The sequence below is a fragment of the Leishmania braziliensis genome, chromosome 13 (genome assembly GCF_000002845.2).
Source record: "Leishmania braziliensis MHOM/BR/75/M2904 complete genome, chromosome 13".
Lineage (NCBI taxonomy): Eukaryota > Euglenozoa > Kinetoplastea > Trypanosomatida > Trypanosomatidae > Leishmania > Leishmania braziliensis.
Window position 1 is genome coordinate 411,081 of NC_009305.2, and position 19,698 is coordinate 430,778.

The 19,698-nt window shown below is 57.9% G+C and overlaps 4 protein-coding genes and 1 pseudogene across 5 annotated transcripts; all 5 read right to left on the reverse strand.

Annotated features, from left to right (window-relative positions):
* Positions 1-977: 977 nt before the first annotated feature.
* Positions 978-3,071, reverse strand: LBRM_13_1140 (conserved hypothetical protein; the record flags this gene model as incomplete). Its single annotated transcript, XM_001563206.2, has 1 exon — positions 978-3,071. One exon carries the CDS (start codon positions 3,069-3,071, stop codon positions 978-980), a length of 2,094 nt encoding a protein of 697 aa, XP_001563256.2.
* A 1,079-nt stretch (positions 3,072-4,150) lies between these two features.
* On the reverse strand, positions 4,151-5,920 carry LBRM_13_1150 (putative endomembrane protein; the record flags this gene model as incomplete). The annotated part of the gene is made up of 1 exon (XM_001563207.1): positions 4,151-5,920. One exon carries the CDS (start codon positions 5,918-5,920, stop codon positions 4,151-4,153), a length of 1,770 nt encoding a protein of 589 aa, XP_001563257.1.
* A 245-nt stretch (positions 5,921-6,165) lies between these two features.
* Positions 6,166-7,027, reverse strand: LBRM_13_1160 (annotated as a pseudogene). The gene is given in 2 exon segments: positions 6,166-6,514; positions 6,518-7,027. Coding segments are annotated over 2 exon segments (859 nt in total).
* Positions 7,028-7,923: 896 nt separating this feature from the next.
* On the reverse strand, positions 7,924-10,275 carry LBRM_13_1170 (conserved hypothetical protein; the record flags this gene model as incomplete). Its single annotated transcript, XM_001563208.1, has 1 exon — positions 7,924-10,275. One exon carries the CDS (start codon positions 10,273-10,275, stop codon positions 7,924-7,926), a length of 2,352 nt encoding a protein of 783 aa, XP_001563258.1.
* A 3,630-nt stretch (positions 10,276-13,905) lies between these two features.
* Positions 13,906-17,847, reverse strand: LBRM_13_1180 (hypothetical protein, unknown function; the record flags this gene model as incomplete). The annotated part of the gene is made up of 1 exon (XM_001563209.1): positions 13,906-17,847. The coding sequence occupies one exon, from the start codon at positions 17,845-17,847 to the stop codon at positions 13,906-13,908; it is 3,942 nt and encodes a 1,313-aa protein (XP_001563259.1).
* Between the last annotated feature and the right edge of the window lie 1,851 nt (positions 17,848-19,698).

Below are 19,698 nucleotides of genomic sequence, written 5' to 3' on the forward strand. Positions count from 1 at the left end.
AAAAGGCACGACCGGCGAAACAGGGAAAGAGGATAGCCCCACCCTACGCCGTAGGGGCGGGACCTGACCGCCCAAAAGGTGATGGGCAACGGCAGGGGGAAGGGGGACTGTCGGCTTTCCTCGGAGAAGTGTGGGTGTATAGTGGAAAATATGCGATACCACGCACGGAGGTGTCCCCCTTTTCCTCGCCAGCAAGAGCGCTGGCTAATGTGGCGCTTTAAAACGTGACCTCGTCTTCCTCTGCCTTCAACCGTCGCCACACACACAGAGACACACACACACACCAGCACTCTGCCTTTCTTTGTTATTATTCATTGCGGCACTGCCCCCCCCCTGTTCTCTGGTCAGGCAATGCGAAGGGTAGCCTCAGAAAACGCCCTTCCATGCGTGTGTGGGTGTCTTGCAGGTGTTGGGGCACATTGGTATACCTTGTGCCTTCTCCACGGGAATTTTTGCTGCCTTTCCTCTCTTGTTACTCGCTGCGTCCTCGTTGTGTGTGTGTGTGTGAAACACCTCCCTGTACAACAACAACAACAACAACGAGAAGAAGAGGAGGGTGGTGGGGGGGGGGGAGGAAGAGGGCAGGCGCCCAACCAGCAAGGCAGTCACGCAGCCCCCCCCTTCCCAGTCTACGGGAGAAGGAAACACATGAACAGAATAAAGCCAAAACAAGCAAACCAACGAAGAGGCGACCGCGTCTCTCTCTCTCTCTTTCTCTCTCGTTTGTTGTCGGTTTCTTCCCGGCATTGCGGGGCAGGTGGGAAGCGGATGGCTGACTCGACGCATGAATAAGCGCTGTGCCATCGCACCGCCTTGGTTGCAGTAGCCAAAATTGGCGTAGACGTAAAGATGGGGCCAGAGGAGGAGCAGGTCAAGGGGTAAGTACGGAGAGGAGGAGGTCTGCTTCCCCTTCCCTTCCCTCTTTCGCCTCTCTTCACGCATCTCTCGCCATTTATTCTTTCCTCGCCTTGCCGTGGTTATTCGTTCATCAAGTTACCTCCTTTGATGTGCCAGAGTCGACCTCCCGCCTTGAACTCCGCCACCTCCGCCACAACGCGCTGCACCACAGCCTCCAATGGGTCAGACACACTACCGGCGCGACCGCGCAGTGCGGCAGATTCCGGCGGAGACGTTAATCCACGCGCCCGCACCACCTCCTCCAATCGCTTCATGAGCGCCGCCATCTCAAATTGGCGCAGCTCCAGCACCACATAGAGAATGGCCGGCCGGTAGTAATCCACGAGGGGTTCCCCGACAGACTTGAGGATCCACGTAGCGTCCGTGAACTTGTCCAGGCACTGTTGCAGCGCCGTGCTCAGCATTGCCTTAGTCGCGTGAGGGTAGCGCGCTTCCTGCGTCTTGATCACGAGGTCCTTCACCCGCTGTTTGTTGATGACGCCGTGCTCTGCAAACAGCTCGCGGATGTACTGCCGAATGGGTGCAATATCAGCGTCCTTGAAACTCAACTCCATACCCGAGACAGGGGAACTAAAAGGTGAAGCAGATGTGTTCACACCGCTTCCAGGGTGACCACTCGCCATGGAACTTGTCTGAGAGGCGAAGGACTGTGGTGTGCTTGCACCGCCATATGGGAACATTGCCCCTGCCGCCATGCTCGTTGTAAGCGGTGTGCCGCGCGGACGTAGACACAGTTGCGGCACAGGTCGGCCTGCGTTGATGTAAGGGATGTGCGCCATTACTTGTGTGCAACGCCGACGCCATGCTTCGTGTTGACTGGCCTCCTCGGCCGCAAAAGTCGTTTTGAAATCACGGAGGTTTGCCTCGCGGGCGGCGCGATCGGCAGGGACGCACTTGAGCCGCCAGCGACGCTTGGATGGATCGGGCTCTTCTGTGTTCAGCACCGCCACTGTTGCGAGAATCTCCTTGATCGAGCGCCGCGCCTCGGATGTTGTGATTAGGGCATTTAAGTCCGACCGCGCTACGCTACCATCCTCACTTTGGTAGAAGCGAGCCAAAATAACCTCGCGCAGGGCCGCGACACATCCACGGAACTGATCACAGTACCGACTGACCCACACACCGTGCAGCCACACAGCACACGACTTCAACGCCTCGACCAGCTGCGCCTCCGGTACAGCTGCCATTGTCCTCACCACCTCGTTCGATGTGTAGGGTACCACGATGCTCTGAAGCATCCGGAGCGTGAGGATGTGGCAGCGCTGAAGCACTTGACTGGTCTGCTCAGCGACAGATTTGCGGTTTGCAAAGCGGTGAATGATCATCGATGGGTGCGCCTCGTCGCCACCGGAAATGCCGCCAGATTGAAGAATTTCTGGAGGGAAAAGACTGTTTGCCACTTCGGCTGGCTCCGAGGCCATGCTTGGGCTATCAATGATCTTCTCGAGAGTGGACGAGCGCAGTCGAGACCGCATTGCCGCGCTCTCAACAGAGTCGTCACGGAAGAACTGTATTTCTTGCGCAGTTTCAGCTTCCTCGTTCAAGACACGGCTGCGTTGGCGTCGCAGTTCACGTTGGATGCGATCCGCTGCCGCATATCCCGACATGGCGGAGGAGTTGGCCTGGCTGCAGAACGCCTCCATGACACGAACGGCACCGGTGGAGGACTCGGGAATGCTCAGTGCTGGGGTGAACTGCTGAATTGTCGAAACCGGGGTGAGATGGATTCCCTCGGGTGTGATGTAGCCCACAACATAGTTCGACTGCGGCAAAAAGGGCTGCGACTGCAGCGTGTAGTGGAAGGTGTGGTGACGCTGAAGCTCCATCTGACTCGGCATATTTGAGGCGGACTCCTGCAATCGCCGGAATGAGCGAGAGCCAAATGTGTCTAGGGAGCACTTCATTGTTAGGCGCGAGCCTGATTGGAGTACCGGGGAACCCTTTCCGTGTGCCCGTGAGGCCTCATTTTCGTCAGCTAGCGGTCCGCCGGTGCTGAACAGCTTGACTTCTGTCGCCTCGTACGGCCGCTGCCTACGGCGCAGCGGGTACTGAAAAATGTGAGCCTGATGTACAAGAGCCGATGAGGCGTAAACGTTGAAGGATGCTAAAACCTCGTCATCCTCGATGCTAGCGGGGCGGGTGCCAAAGCTCATTGCATTTCTGAGTTTTTTTTTTTTCTCTTCTTCTTCCGTTTCCCGGCGGTGTCCGCAGCAAAGTCGTTTAGGTTTCCACACGCGGATGGCTCAGTAGTGAAATGATGCTCATTCTTCTACTTTCGTTGTCGTCGAAGTTTTTGGTGCAGCGAAGGGGGTGGTGGTGGTGGTGGGGGGGGGGGGAAATGAAGATGTGAAAGGGAGAAAATCAGGGTTTTGACATCGTAAGAAAAGAGGCCAATGAAATACTCCCAGAGAGCGAGAAATAAAAAGTTTCCTCTGCTACTCTCAATTACTGAGACCTCTTCCGGTGACAAGGCAAGACACGCTAAGAAGGGAAAGCAGCGAGTTCCGTTTCTCCCCAGAACAGAGCGAGACAGCTTCTCGGACTTCTAAGAATGCTCTTCTTCTCCTCACTTTGAATCTTTTTGTTTGTTCCTGCTCCAAGCCACTGACGCAACCATCATATTCTCCCGTAGCACGAAAGGCTGAGCCGCGGCAACGTGTCCTTCTTTTTTCTGTCTTGCGCAGCCATAATCTCAGCAAGAGACGCTCTCCAGCGTACACTAAACAGAGCAGAGATGCCGTACCGCTCACCTTGAGAACGCGAACACACACACTTCTGCATACCAACTCAGCATCTTTGCAGCCTGTAACCTCAGCTGTTTGGGCCCATCTGAGAAGCGACACCTCAAATCAAACAGAGCGCGAGCTACGTTGCTCGTGTGCGTCGGAGCCGTGATGCGTCGTGAAACAAGAACACGGAGAAGAGGCCAAGCCGCCCTTCAGTGCAATTCTAACCCGGCAATTTTTTTTTGCTGGCCAAATACAAATCGCGAGTAGGCCCCTCCCCTCCTCCTCCTCCTCCTCCCCCCACCCCTATAAAAAAAAGGGGCGCGGAAAAGAAAGAAAAAAAAAAGGAATTCGTAAAAAGATCGAAAGGGGCTCTCTTGAAGAGGCAAAGAGCCCAAAGTTGATTCCACAGCGCCGCCACCGCTCCGGTACACCCCAAGCGAACCCCGCCCCCTCGCCCTCTTCGCTTCCTTTTCGTTGCCGGTACACAATACAACATTCCTCACTCAGTCACTCTTTGCTTGTCCGTAAAGCACCTTCACAAAACAAGAAGCAGCAAAATAGGCCACTGTCCCACCAATGAGCGCTAAGCACAGCATAAGCGCAATGCAGTATGAGTAATACACGACAAACATGAACAGCCCATGCATCGAGGCCTTGAAGAGATAAAAAAACACCGCATAGCCAAATGCGTACATCGAGCAGGATGCGCCGAAGCCCATCGACATCCATTTCCAGTGATGATTCTCCGTCGATAAGAGTAGAAAAGTTGCGATGATCGAAACACACGCCGAGATGGCAATGTAAAGGAGTGCTGTAATGGTGAGAAAGCCGTACAAGTGAAACACTTTGAAAGTCCAGATGGAGGTGAAAACAAAGCTGAATTCCACAAACACTGAGATGAAAGGAGGAATACCGCTCACCAACAACAGGCATTGAGGCGCCAGCAATCTCCGTGGTGGCCGCGGAATAAGGCGTGAGATTTGATTGACGTGCGGAATATTTCGTCTCCGCTCTGTTCGTCGAAATACGTAACGGCTACACAGCACACCGGCGAGGCACAGAGGGTAGGCCACAAAGACCCACAGGCACAGGAGAATGAGCACCCCCTTGAGGTACGGGAGCTGAGACGACCCGTAAAGTAACGCTACAGTCGAAGAAGGAAGAAACGCCGTTACATAAATCATCGGCACCAGGAAGAAAGCGACATGAAATGCACGAATCCACTTTGATGCCATGGGTGGTGCCAGAAAGCTACATCCGATGAACTGATATCCGGACACATAGCCGGCAATACCGCTGGTGAAGACATAGCCGAATACAGTATAGGTGACCAAGTTGTGGTTCATCGAGATACGGTAATTACTCATGACAGACAGCAAAATGGCCACTGCTGAGAGTACTAGAAGCTGCGTGCCGCACCCAAGGATGGCACAGAAGGTTCCGGCGTGTCGTGGTACCCGAAACACATCCGCGTACAGGCACCTCCACCCTGACTCGTCAATGATGTCCTGACCTTCAAAGCGAAACTGTGTTTCCCTTTCTAATTTCGCGCGCTCGTGGCGCAGCGTTCGCGAAAAAATGAGTGTAATTACGGAAAAGAGAAAGAGCGCAATCAAACTGGAGTTGATGAGGGAAACAAATCGCGTTCGTGAGCTGACGTAGCGCGTGTCGAGCACGGTGGAAAGTCGATTGGCGTACTCCACGCTCGATGCCTCGAAGACGACCGAATACGTAAAGGTGTAAATCGTGTCCGCTTCCAGCTTTGCTGGGGAGCTCGTCTCAAGTGTGGCGCTCACAATTCGATTCCCGTTCACGCCAATGTGAAACGTACGGTGCAGAAAAATAGAAAATTTGTTTTCACCAGTTTCCTCGCCAATCGCACTCCACACTGGGAGTTCGTCAATCACCAGTTCATAGCGATAGTCGCCACGGATCATCTCGATCAAGAGCGCTGTTTCTCGCACGTTGGCTTTGTACTTGCACAGAACCGCAGTGCCGGTATTATGGTTGAATCTAATATTTGTGGGTAGAGTGGAGGCCTGGTGACCTGCAAGAAGCTCACCAAAAGTGAGTGGCTTTGCATCTTTTTGCAAAGTACACCCCGGCGCTTCTATGTAGTCGTAAGTCTCGTATGGGTTGTCGCGTGGGGCCATTTTGTCAACAAAAATGTTGACCTCATCACCGTCAAGATATGCATGCGTGAGTTCGCGAGCAGTGCTGACGCAGACTACGTAGGCAAGCGCCACCACAGTCAGAAACGAGTAGGGGCTCATTTCGTGAATATGCAAACAGTGATCAACAGGCGCCACGAAGAGATACCGCGCTGTAGTAACGTGCGTGGTGAAAGCAGGCAAAAATCAGAGTCGGGCGCAAAAGAGAGAAGTCGTGAAGAGGGGAAGAGTTGCGCGATTAGTTTTCATTCTGCGGGGGTCTCCGGCGTGGGGGGGGGGGGGGGTTGCAGGGGGGTTGTTGGCGGCGCGCGTTCCCGACGTGGGTCGGGGCTCGACGCGCGTTTGGGGCCGCCAAAACCCTATGAAGCCGCCCATGGGAAGTGCCCGAAACCTATCCTCGCCGATACGGGCCGCCTTAAGGGCGTCGCGTATGGCGCGCGGTGGTTCATCGAGCCGCTCGTCGGCGAGCTCAAAGGTACCCCAGTGCACCGCTATGGCCTGCTGTATGCGCTGGTCCTAGAAGATCTGCACAGCGTACTCTGAGTCAACGTGGGCGCGCGCCATGAACCACCGCAGCGAATAGGCGCCGATCGGGAGCGCGGCCATATCCATCGCGCCGAAGTGAGCGTAGATGCTTGTCGAGGCGTCCAGGTTGTACGCCATGTTGCTCGTGAAGAAATACTTCGTATATCCGTTTCATGTTTGCTGTGCCTCCGTCGCCACCTCAGAGCTAGACCAGGTCCAGCTGAAGGGGACGAGGGTGGGCTTCTCGCTCGTGGAGGCCGGCTGTGGCTGTTGCTTGCCTGACTGCCAACCGACACACCAGCCGCACCACAGCACCTCCTTGTCGTCGAAGGTGCTGTGCTTGCTCCGGTGCTGAGCCGGCGTGCAACCCACCCGGACTCCCTTCACCTCGCACGCCTCGTACCAGTCAAGCGTGATGATAGACGCGACCGGCACCCCCCACTTCCGGGGGAAGAGGTCCAGGTTCAGCGGCACGACGAACTGGGCATCTGGGAAGCGGGCCACAACAGCCTTGATGCTATGCTTGTCCATGTGGTCGTAGTGGTTGTGCGAGAGGGTGACAATGTGGATTGGTGGGAGTTGCGCTGCCGTGACGGCTGAAGGGAACCGGAGCGACAGCTCGACAAAATGACAGTGGTGAGGCCCGCTGCAAGAAAGCGCGATCGAAGAGGATGCTGACGCCATTGGTGAGGCACAGGAGCTGACTTGAGTGACCGATCCAGCACACCTTGTTCTTGACCGACTGTGCTTCGTCGTTACTCATGCTCGCGCGCCAGTGCGTCACTGACTCGACCATGTCTCACGGGGCGTACCAGATCTTGCCGAACGCGTCATAGCCGCCCTCCGGCTAGGGGACACCCTTGGAACGCGTGGGACAGCATCCAGCGCATCGCTTTCCCAGCCGATGCGCTGGACGACGTTCCAAGGCTGAGGCTCTTGAAGTGCCTCCCATCCCTGTCGCAGTTCGACGAGTAGGAGCCGATCGCCGCGCGTTTCACGTATTCAAAGCTTGGCTTTCCCCTGCAGGGGGGAAGGGGGGAGGGGCTCCATCATTGGCAGAGGCGCACGCGTCTGTCGGTCGGTGTGGAGGGTTGGTCTGGCCTGGTGTGCGTGTGTGCGTGCATAGGGATACCAAAGCAGAGGTGCGAAAATTAGGAAGTTGAAAGGAGAGGAGCAAAGAAAGCGACCGTGCAGGCGGCGGCTGAGAAGCCTTCGTTTTTTTCTTCTCCTTTTCGCGTGTGGGTGGGTGCTTGCTGTAACGGTAGGCACGCCTGCGTCACTCCGTGTGGTGCGTTGCTTTGCAGCGCTTCACTCTACGTTTGCAGCTCTCGGTGAGGGCGATGAGGAAGTCGTTAATGGCGCGGAAAAGGGAAAGAGTCCGAGCGAGAGCAACAAAGATGCGAGGGATAGGGAAGCGGGACCGCCAACGAAAAAGAAAGAGAACGGCCACGCCACACTACGCAGTCGTGGAGACGTCGGCCGTTGGAAGGAAACCGGCCAACAGCGGGCGTCTGCGCATGCACGTGTACTTTGTTTCCTTTTCCGCCTTGCTGACGCACGCTTACAACAATCTTCTGCTTCTACCTCGTGGGTAGCTCGTGGTAGACGTCTTCGGCCATGGAAGCGGGTAGCCGCACCGTCTTGAGGCCATTGTACACGTAGTTGCGCGGTGGCTCGCAGCTGACCACCTCCGTCAGGCTGTACGTCTGAATAGCCGACTCGAAGGCGCCTACGAGGAAGAGAGCACCGAAGGCGGGGTAGGCGGCAGCGCAGGAGATACCACCAACAACGTCACCGTCCTCACCACCGTTCGCCCACGTTTCGTCGAGGTCGCTATCCACTGTGGCACCGTTGACCATGTTGGGGTGAGGTATCTTCTTGAGGGCGTCGGCGTGCCGCTGCTGCTGCTGCTGCTGCACCCCGCTGCCCTCAGAGGAGTACGGCGTCAGGGTGAAGCGACGCGCGCACCGGAGCAGCGCCTCCGGCTCATCGTACACGTGCCACTCTCTCACGAGGGCGTCATCGTAGGAGCACGTGATGAACACGTCTGGGGTGCGCAGCACGCAAATGTGTCGCCCGAGGCCACGATGCTCCTGCAGTGTGCTCGTCACGAGCTGCGGCACGTAGGTCTCCGCGACAGCAGCAGAGGAGGCCTCTTTTCCATGGTGGCAAGCCCATACGCACACTTTGCCATCGGCACAGCTGGTCACGAGTCGGCGGCGTCCGGCGAGCACACGAAGCGCAAAGCACGCCGTCCCCGGCGTTCGGAGGAAGGCGAGCGGGTATGCGACCGGTACTACGCAGCTGAGTGGCACCCGCAGGCCATTTTTGAGCTCCCCGCCTTCGAAGGAAACTGGCACAGCTGTGTCCGTGAGTCGGTCGCCCACTGATGCGCCGGCGCTGGCAGCCGCCACTGCGCTCAGCTTAACAGTGTTACACACCACGCCGACCGCCGCTCCACCTGTGGCCACACGGCCGTACTTGGGTTTCCACTTGCTTACCTTGTCGGCGCTACTGCCGCCGCTGCGTTCCATCGCGCGCGCCATCTCCGACTGTACGGTAGATGCCGGCAGTAGCCACACATGATGGTTGACGAGCCGCGAAGCGCGGTACTCCACAATCTTCTCGGAATCGGTACTTGAGGCTGTGGGGGATGTGCTGCCTGCGTCGGAGTCGTAAGGCGGCGACGTCTCGTAGTGCAACAACGCGCACGACAGCGGTGCTCGGCGCTCCTCGTCCCAGCAGAGCGGGTGGTGTTCCGCGAGCGCGTTGGCTGACACTGACTCTGGACCGCGCCACGGCAAGGCGTCGATGGCCCACACATACACGCCGCCCTCTGTCCCAGCAAATACCCGGCCGGCCTGCTCATCCACTTCTAAGCAGTGCACGGTGCGGTCGGCATCTCGGGACGGCACTTTCTTTGAGTTGTCCTCGCGCGCAAACGGGGTGAGAGGGGACAACATACCCGTCATGTTCGCACTGCATATAAGCACGTGCTGTAGGGTGTAGGAGTGGGCGGCCACGTCAATGCGCCACAGTCGCACCAGGCCGGCGTAGTCGCCAGTGAAGAGATACACGGCAGTGGGCTCGGCGGCGCGGAGGGCGTCGTGCCACCGCTGCAGCGCACCTTGTCGTTGCGTGTCGTACTCTTCCGCACTGCTACTATGACTCGACGACGCCGTGAAGGCGGAGCCTTCCCATAACTTGATGCTCCGTACCGCGGACGGGTGCGGCAGACATGTAATGCTAGCCGGAAGGGGATGAAACATGCTCACTGCAACACTTGTGTCCCCAGGAGGTGCCGCGGAGGCGAAGAGTGTGCCTAGGTGATCCATGACCGTCACCGGCTCCTCGCGGGCGTGGCGGTGCAGAAGTCGACGGCCGACGCAGTTAAGCGGTGCGCGACTGCCCTGCCCGATGGCGCGTGCTGCCGAAACGTCGCTGCGCGCCGCCGCCTGCGCCAGCTCCGTCTCATGTTTCCAGAGGTAGGCTAGCTCAGGCAGTGTGGTCTCGCCGCACTCCGCAACGAGGGCTTCGAGGAGGTGTGGAGGCAGTAGCGGCATGAGGAAGACGTGCCCGTTGTCGGTGCCAATGAAGAAGTACTCCACCTGCGTACACGCACCAAGAGCAGCGGCGCGGTGCAGAGCAGTGGCCAGTCGCGAAGCCCTCAGATCAGCTGACACAGCGGCATCTCCAGCCCACGCAGGTGGTAGCGCCCATGACAGCAGCGCTGCCGCCTCCTCAGCGCCGAGGGCGGGGACAAGAGTATAGCCAAGACCAGCAACGAAGTTGAAGGCGTTGTCCTCCAACGCAAAGGTCGCTACTCGTGCCTTATCGCTGCATTGCTCATGGTAGAGAGGGGTGCTTAGCGCTGCTGGGTGCGGAGTGGCGGGGACCTCCAGAGTTGGGAAAATACGTCGCCGAGTCCACATGCGGCCAATAAGGGGAGGGGGAGGGGGGGGGAGAAAGAGAGGGTGCACAGTGAATCCCGATGCGCACGGCGGCTGCCTCACTGAGAATTTCTCTGTTCTCTCTCTCTCTCTCTATGGATGCGTGTGTGTGTGTGGGTGTGTGTGTGTGTGTGTGGGTGTGTGTGTGTGTGGGTGTGGGTGTCTACGTGAACCGACGATATTTTATCCGCCTCTTGTGTTCCACAAAATGCGTGTTTGGGGGTCGTGTGCGGGTAACAGAACCCAACGAGTTACGCCAAAGGGGGGAGGAGGAGGGGCAGGTGGTGGCGGCGGAAGAAGGGAAGAGTGAGCGGCTATCATTGCTCTCTGTGCCTGTCTTGTTTGCAGACCTCTTCCAGTGTGGTGTGCTTCCGCGAAAGAGAAAGAGCACAGGTGTGCCGGAAGGCAAAACCCAGCATCTCAGTCGATGCGCTCCCTACATCGGCTGCACATACATTCAGCATCAAAAGTGAGTCACTGTTAAGCCCAAACCGCCATTCCCCCATACACACCTTTGAGGACGAGAGGGCCTGCGCGCTTCTCCCCTATCACCATCCCTTTACACAGACCTAGCCTTATAGCTGCTCCGCACTTTGTCCATGGCTGCTAGCACAGCTGTTGCCAGCGGCGTCTATACACTAGTGTCATGGCGGTCGCTCCGATGGCGGTGCCGTGTGCCACAAGCTGCTTGTTTTCGCTTACTTAGCTTCTTAGTCTCTTTTTCGTTTAAGTGCTGCGGTTCACGGGGGTGGGGTGGAGGTGGTGGGGGTGGTGGTGGGGGGGGGAGCAAATTTGCTAATGGGAGGAGATCACGACTCCAGTCTGTGTTAGAGAGAAGAGAAGAAATAAGAATGCAAAGACGAAATCCACAACACAAAGCGCGCGTACACACACACACACACACAGGGAGAACACAGACGCACTTTTCTGCCAGCAGCGGACTGGGTGCGTAGGGGGGGGGGGGATGTGCGCCGGAAGGGTTGGGTAGTGGGGAGAAGAGTCTCCTTTGGGCCCCTCGCCCTTCTTTCGCGGGAATTGGCCTCTGCGTTGTCAGCGCCCTCATGACGGAAGACGCGTGTTTAGTGAGCAAAGACAGGGCCACTCACTGGTGACGTGCCTTCACACCTCTGGGAGTCTCCCCATGGCACCCGCCCTTGCCTTGCCCTGTAGCGATAGACAGAGAGCTTTGTGAAGCGCGGCGAGGCTCATGGAGAGGGGAGCAGAGGACGGCGAGTGGGTTGGTGGGGTTGAGCAGAGGCGGGAGAAAACAAAAAGAGAGAGACACACACACACAGCCCCCGCTTCTCCCTGACACAAATACCCCAGCAAAGACATACGAAGACACGTACACGCACAGAGAGAGAGGGGGGGGGAGGTGCAGCAGCTGAAAGAACGAAGCAACACATCCCATGCGATCCGCACATGGAGAGGTCGTTGTTTTTCGCTTCTTTACTTCATTCGTGCGCTGTTTCTGAGTATGAAGGAGGAAGGGCGGACGAGTAGACAACCTTAAGAGGCAACCTCTCCACACAAAGACCACCTCCCCCCCCTCCTCTACCACCACCGCCACCTACACTCCAAAAGAGATGCGCTGTTCGTGCCTACCTCAACACGAGAGCAATCCGTATACACACAGGACGAAAGACAAGAGGAAAAAGGGCGGAGAGAAGAGTAGCTCCCCTTCCCCCCCGCGTGTTCAAGCACACACGTGCACACACGAGGAAAAGCGAGAGGCGCAACCAAGCAAAGCGACACCCACACACCCACATACACCCCCACAGCAGCAGCAGCAGCAGTGTAAGCCCTCCCACTGCGGCTGAAATCGTATTCGATAGACACATGTCGAGGGAGGGAAGGAGGGAGAGGAGGAGCAAAGAATGAAGACCCCCCCCCCATCAACAGCCGCACGCCAATTAACGACTGACGCCGCTGGCGAGCACGAGTCAAAGAGAACGGAGAGAGGGGGAGAGGGGGGGGGTTATGAAGAAACGACGCCTTCTAGAAAAACAACAGCGAGCGAGGCGACGACGGAAGAGGGCTCTGTGTCTCCCTGCGAAAAGAGACAAGGAAAAAAAAAAGAGGGGAAACAAGAAGAAACAGGGGCGCATCACAGACCGAACGCCTAAACAAAAGAAACAAGCAGGAGTTACGCGAGGAGGGGGGAGGGGGAAGGGGAGGGAGAGCTGATAGAAACACACCACCACGTCAGGTGTGCATCTCCACAAATGCGTGAGGAGTAGAAGAGAGAGGTACCTACCTACCTACCTACACCGCAAGAAACAACAACAACGAGGCTAAACGACAAGCAAGAGAGAGAGAGAGGGCGCAGGACGAGAAAGATGGAGAATAAAGGACAGAGGAGAGGGGGGAGGAGGAGGAGGGGCATGAGGGGCAAAGAGAGCGTAGAAATCTGAGAGGTGAGTTAGCGCATCCCCGCACCCTCAGAGTGTGTGTGGGGGGGGGGGTGATGCGCGCGCTAGAGGGCGCAGAAAAACAAAAACGGACAAGCGAGTGCACGCAAAAGGTGAGGGCCACACACACACACACACACGCACACACACGTCGCTGGCAAACAGAGGAAGCGCAGCACAATGATGCTCAGCCGCCGCACCACAGAAGATGCCGAGTCGCACACGTGGCACATCGGGAAGGGGGAGGGAGGACGAGAGATTAACAGTGGGGGGGGGGGAGGGGGAGGGGGAAGACAACCAAAAACAGCCCCCCCCCAAAACAGCCAAAAAACAACCCCCAAAAAAGTGATGCGGACGAGTTCAGGTGCATCAAAGAGAGCCAAAGCAGCAATAAGAAAGAATTACAAGTAGAGAATAAGGCAGCACACAGTGGATATGTGTGTGTGCGTGTGTCACGCGTAGGCGCATACATGTATGTGGACAAACCCAATAAGCCAATACAACAACGCGACAGGGAGAGGGGTCCTAGGTGAGAGGGAGCAAAGATCGACCGCAGCCTCCTATGCCTGCCTGCACCGAGGCTCCTCTACAGACCCACATACGACATCGCCACGCACGCAGGGGCGCAAACGGGCATTTTTTATTTACATTTTTTTCACTTCCCCGACGTTTTGTCCGGGACAAGGTGGTGATGGTAAAGGGAAGGGGGACAGACAAACAGTCAGAGAGAGAGACGGTCGCCGTTGGTACAAGTAGGAGAGTGGGTAGGCGTGAGCAGGGTTTGTCTGTTAGCGACACAAGAGAAAAAGAAATCCGCATGCACACGCACGCACAAAAATTGCGTGCTAAGAACTGCGTAAAGGGAAGACTCTGCTACGTCAGCGCCCCGCTGCTGTGTTGCTGATGCATCGGTGCTCGATGTTTGCATGCTCGGCAGCATGGTTCCCGAGTCTGCCTTGCTCACCTCCGCATTTTCCCAGGCTCCCATTGTTAGCTCTGTGGGACGACCGTCATAAGGGATCGGCGACAACGCAGCGGCCTTGCCGGCGTTGCAGCGTGGCTATGGCACTCCCGACAGGCTCGCCCCCTCCCCTGTGTAGTCGTGCCGTCCATCGCGCCAGTGCCGCGTGTCGTGTTCAGTGGAGCGTAAACGATACTAATTACTGTGGCTGTGGCTACCCTCGCTCGGGATTTGGCGCTGCTACCGCTGTTCCTGTGAGAGCGCCTGGGACTTCTGCTGCTTCTGCGAGCAGCGCGTGTTGCCGTATTGGTTCGGCTGGTTCACTGATGGAGTGGAAAAGCGACGCCGGTTTGGCGAGGCGATGTGCGGCGAGTAGTCCTCGCTGCCGTTCCTCGGCAGCCAACGCGTCGCAGCGCGGCTACCCATGTTGGGGTGCCTCTGCTGGTGTTGCCGCATGTTGAGTGGAACCTGTAAGCTGCCTACCGAGCCGTGGGACGATTGATGGTTCGCCGCTGCACCTCCGTTCATCGCACCAGCGCTGCGCGGAAGTGGGGTTGTAAAGGGTACGCTGCTAGTGCTGCCGGATCCATTCGCGCCCTCCGGTGAGGGCGACGTGGCCGCTGCCGAGTCTGTCGTCCGACGCTCAGGCTGCGAGGCATACACGTCGATGGTTCCCACCGCGCAATTGTTCTTGGAGGGGTAATGCGTGTGGCCGCCATACATGGCCGTTGCTGTCGCTGCGCTCGCTCTAATGTCACCGCCGCCGTAGCAGCGGCTGATCGGCGCGTTGGGCGCTGCGCCTGATGATGTTGGCGCTGGTGCGCCAGGGTCGCTGCAGACGTCGGCCGAGTTGTCCTCATTGCAGACGTGCACCATGCCGCCCGTACTTCCTTCACCGTTGGCGTTGCCGCTGCTACCGTTCTCATTCGTCTTCAGGCTGGCCATACCACTACCTAGGTTGTTGTTCGAGAGGATTGATTTGTTGCTAGGCACACTGCAGCCACTTCCAGTGCCACTGTTTAAGCTGGTGCTGCCGCCGCCGCTGCTACCTCCTCGGTGACTTCTGGTGTCGCAGGCCCGCGGGTTCGGTGTGCGTGAGGACACCGGGGCCGCCATGTGTGGCGGCTGTGCGACCATCATACCGCCCACCGTCATGGCCGATGCGCTCCCTCCATGCCGCTCAGCGTTCCAGGGCTGCAGACCGTACACAGCGCCACCGTGCATCCGCATTCCCTCGTCGTCGTCACTGCCGTAAGGGGGCGTGACCGACGTCGCTGCGGTGGACTCTGCCCCTGCACGAGAGCTGTAGTAGTAGTCCCCCTGCACGCCGCGCGCTGGTGTTGCGTCACAGTGAGCGCTGAAGGAGCGGTCCAACTGCCGCTGCAGTTGCTGTCGAACGACTGACGGGTAGGGTAGCGTTCTCGGTGCCGGCGAGCTTCTTCTGCTGTCGAGCTCGGGAGCGGCAGTAGGCCTGCAGCTCTGATGGTGCGTTGGATATTGCCAAGGCGCATTGTTCAGACTACTGCCACTGGCGAGAAGCGCGGCGACATGCGGTGCTTCATTGCCGAGCCGCTGCTGCTGCTGTTCGTTGTGTTGGTGTAGTACCCCGTTGCGGTCTGAGGCAAGGTGCGTTTGATCACCTAGCTGTATTGTATCCACTGAGAAAAACCCCGGCAGCACATCCTGCGCCGTGCGCTTCCGTGGCTCATTCCAGTTGTGGTGCACCGCGCCTGCATTGCCGCCTCGCCCACCGTACGGCCTCTGTGTGCGGTGCTGCTGTTGGGGCCGCTGATGTAGTTCTGATGCGTACGAGTTTGAGGCCTGCTGTGCTGGATACTGCTGCTGCTGCTCCACGGAATGCAGGGGATGCTGCGGTAGTTCGGGATATGTCTGGTACGCGTACGGGTCGTGCGGCTCGGGGGCCTGTTGGCATGGGTACCGCTGCTCTTGCCGCTGCGGAGGGTTTGAATGCTGTAACGGATAATCGCATGCCTCGCGCTGGTGCTGCTGCTGCTCTGAACGAGGGTGCTGGCACTCTGACGGATATGCTTGTTCGTAGTGCTGCGGTAGCACCTTGAAAGCCTGGTAGTGCCCCGGTGCCTCCTGCACCACTTGAGGATGGGTCTGTTGCTGGTACTGCTCTCCCCACTGTGGCCCGTTCTGCTGGTGCGGCGGTAGTTGTTGCCCAGGCCCTTGGTGGTGCTCTGGCTGCTGCTGCTCGTACAATGGCTCATAGCTGTTGGCATGCTGCACCTGCTGACGTTTTGTTTCATGCGGTTGGAATGGGTAGTCACACTGGGGGTTGTAGAGGGGGTGCTCTCCTATGGGCGGCGACTGCACCTTAGAAGGATTGCCACCGGCAGCCCAGATCATGATGCCGTCATGAGCTCTTCGCGCCACATCCGCCGTGCTCGACTTCATGCTCATCGTGTCCGAGTTCGCGACAGCGCAGTACGGTAACGTGGCACCACTGTCCTCAGCGCTGGCGCCGCCGGCGCAGCCATTAGCACGCACTGAGGCGCTCCACATTTGCATGCGCGTGATGACCGACCCGGTCGGTGCCATCGCCGTCGCGGAGGGGGGGTGGTGACTCGTGAAGCTTGTCGTGCGCGGCACACCGCTCCTCAACGGCGTCGCCACAATGGCAGCCCTGTTGTACGGGTCATGCGTCCCAAAGCGCAGCGACGGACTCGACGATTGCAAGTCGTGCCAGCTGAGTGCCGTGCCGCCGCGGTTGGCGAGCGATGTAGGCCCGCCCGCACCGCCGCTGGCCACACTGGTAGCTACGGGAGATAGAAGAGGGGAGGGTGGTGGACCAATAAATAGCGATTTGCGCACATGGTTGATGGCCAGGTTCAAATTGCTCGCATTCCTGGAGTTCCTGATGCTTTGCGGGGCGGCGGGGACGCTGTTGCTGATGGGGGTGGGGGCAGCGCTGGCGGCCCCGGCTGCAGATGACGGAGAGCATGCCGGGCTGCGAGCCGGGCGCGAGTACGACGACGGTTGAGCCAAGGAGGAACGCGTGCTTGCTGCCAAATGTGCGTGATAGATAGTGCCGTTACCTTCGCTAGCGTGATCCACGTTCCGCAAGGACCACGTAGTCTCTCCATCTACCGAGTCGGCGACGGTGGCGTTGGCGTTAGTGCCTGCGTTCTGCTGCTCAAGTCGCGCGCTGACATGGGTGTTGCGAGCTGGCGCAGTTCGGTGATGTGGGTCAACCGGCCAGCGTTCACCAGCACCGCCGGCCCCGTCCTCCATGACGGAGTTCTCTGCCTTGTCATCGTCGACCTGGAAGGCGCTAGTTGGCACACTGCTGCTGTTGCGCCGGCGCGACTCGCCGACGGTGGAGCAGGTAAGTTGGTTCGACAGCGTAGCGCATTCTGGGCTGATGAACGACGCTGCGGCGACGACAATGGGGACAGCAGTCGACGACAGCCGAGGCGTCACCGTGTGGTCGGGACTTTCGACTGTCACCGTTAGTCGCGCTGGTGGCACCGGCGCCACGAGCGCTTCGGGGGCGGCAGTCAGCATCGTTGTAGAAGGTGGGTGCTGAGAAGCCGCAGAAAGCACTTGCGGCGGGTAGACGAGGAGGTTCTTAAACATGCTGGTGACCTGACAGCTGCCGCTGCCCTGAGACGTGCTACGAACGTTATGGGCAGATGAGATTGAGCTGATGTGGCTCTGACTGAGTGGAGGAGCAGGGGAGGGTGCTGAGGAAGACAAGCTTGGCGTAGCCGCAATGATGAGAGCGGCGCAGGTTGTCGCTGTGAAAGCCACTGCGCCCGTCGCACCGCGGTGAGATGTCCACAGTGCCGGCACGCTGTTACAACTGCTTTGGTCCTCCTCCTTGTCCTGTTCCTCGCCGCCGCCGTTGGCGCCTCCATGGTTTGCGAGTGCTGAGAGCGCCGGCGACCTGCCATCGCTCACGGTACGCTTCACAAATATTGTAGGCGACGAGAGCGGGGAGCTGCTGTGCATTGATGGCTTTTGCGGCAGCCGCGGTTGTGCGCGACTACCCATCTCACCGTTCGCCACGGCTGCAGGTGCAGCTCGCCTCAACGATGGTGACGACAGAGGCGGTGGTGGAGGTCCACCGTTCCTCATCTCATACGCATGGTCCTGCACTAGCAAAGCTTCGGAAGCGTTCCTGCAGTCAGACTTGGTTGACGACTGACGCTGCATTGCCGCGGCAGGGGTTATCGGCAACCGCGGGGTAGCAAATGCTGTCCAGCCTCGACGGTTCACCACAAACTCGGCAGCCACTGAGAAGAAACTAAAGGAGGAGAGAGGGAGCGGGCACTCTCTGTGGAGGGATCAGACAAGAGAAGAAAAAACAGCACGACAACCCACGAAAGAAAAGCACAAACGATAATCTCCCGCGAGCGATGAACCGTTAGACACACATACACACACACGCGCACCGATAGAGACCCAGCGACAGACAACTAACGAGATGGAGAGAGAGAGGGAGAGGGAGGGAGCACAACCACAGCAAAAAGGGACCGTATATACAATGAAGGCTTCGAAATACACGCGCTCCTTTGAAGACGGCCTTCCCATCAAGCACTGAATCCGTGCGTATGTCACCCTCCTCGAGCGTCAGTCTTCCTTTGCTTGTCGTTGTCCTTTCCTCCTCCGATGGAAACGGCAGACAGGGGGAGGGGTGGCGGTGGCGGTGGTGGCAGAGAGGCAGGGGAGAGGGGGGGGGCGCGGGGCGGGGGGCGGGGGAGGTGTAACACGGAAAGCGAAACACAAAACAAGAGCGAGTCAGCAACTCATGATAACAGAAGAGGTACAGGAGAAGAAGTGGAGCAGGAGGAGGGAAGAACAACAATAGCCACAACAAATGACAGCGAGAGAGGGAAACAGCAGAACAGGAAAAGCTCGTTGTTAGTTTGTTAGTGGAAGAAGAAAAGAGAGAGAAGTCGACAGCGAAACAGACGCAAAGAGAATGAGAGGTGAAGCGGGGGTCGAGGGGTGGGGTACAGCACAACGACAGCGACAACAAACGCCGGAGTCGAGTTTACGACGAAGAAAAGGATTGCGATGCAAGGAGAGCGAAGAGAGGGAGGAAGGGAGGGAGGGGGGAGGGAGGCGGCAGCGAAGGTAGAGGCGGAAAAGGGCAACGTGATAGCACACAGACAGACGCACTTTTCGGTACACGCCAAACAAGGAACGAATACACCCAGTCAAAACGAGCATGCAGAGAGAGGGAGGGAGGGGGGGGGGACGGAGAGAGAGAGAGAGTGGCAGAGAGGGGGGGGGGAGCTCAGTTCACAGAATAGAAGCCAAACCAAAGAGAAAAGGGGGAGGAAGATGCTGAGGAGCGCAGCGAGCAGCGTGACACACACACACACACACATACATATATATATATATATATATATGTATGTATATACAGAGGGAGGGATGTATATACAAAGAATAAATTTATTTACGTCTGTGCGTGCGCACAGGTGGCTAAGCAAACGACAAGAAAAACAAAGAAAATATAGTGAATGTGTATAGAGAGAGGGGAGAGCTGTATGAGTGGCTTCCTCTTCATACAGAGAGATACTCCCTTTCTTATTTGAAGATGGAAGGGAGGGCCGTGTCTGCTGCGGTTGGCCCTTCTCCCTCCGTCCTTCCCTAGCACCGTATGTGTGAGGGGAGGGGGGGGGAAGGGGTGACTGCTAGGGGTGTCTGCGTGTGTGCGCGTGAGCGAAAGGGAGTTGGTGGGTGGGGCAGCGCGCGCGAGAAGGGCACGGGGAGGGAGGGAGAGAGTTGCTCAAGTCAGTAATATGGCGCCGTGATGATGTATGACCAAATAAATGGGTCTATAAGGAGAGAGACTATTTTATAGAGGCAATTATTGGGTGTCTGTGAAGGTGGAAAGGGCGTAATGAAGCGCTCCGCAATATGCGCTTGCAGGAGACCCACGCGTGCCTGCGGTTTGGCGCCCCTCTCCTCCTCTCTTCGAGATATTCCGTACACGAAGAAGGCACAGACAAAAAAGCGGCTAGCGGGCAGTAATGGAGGCGGTCGGGGATGTTG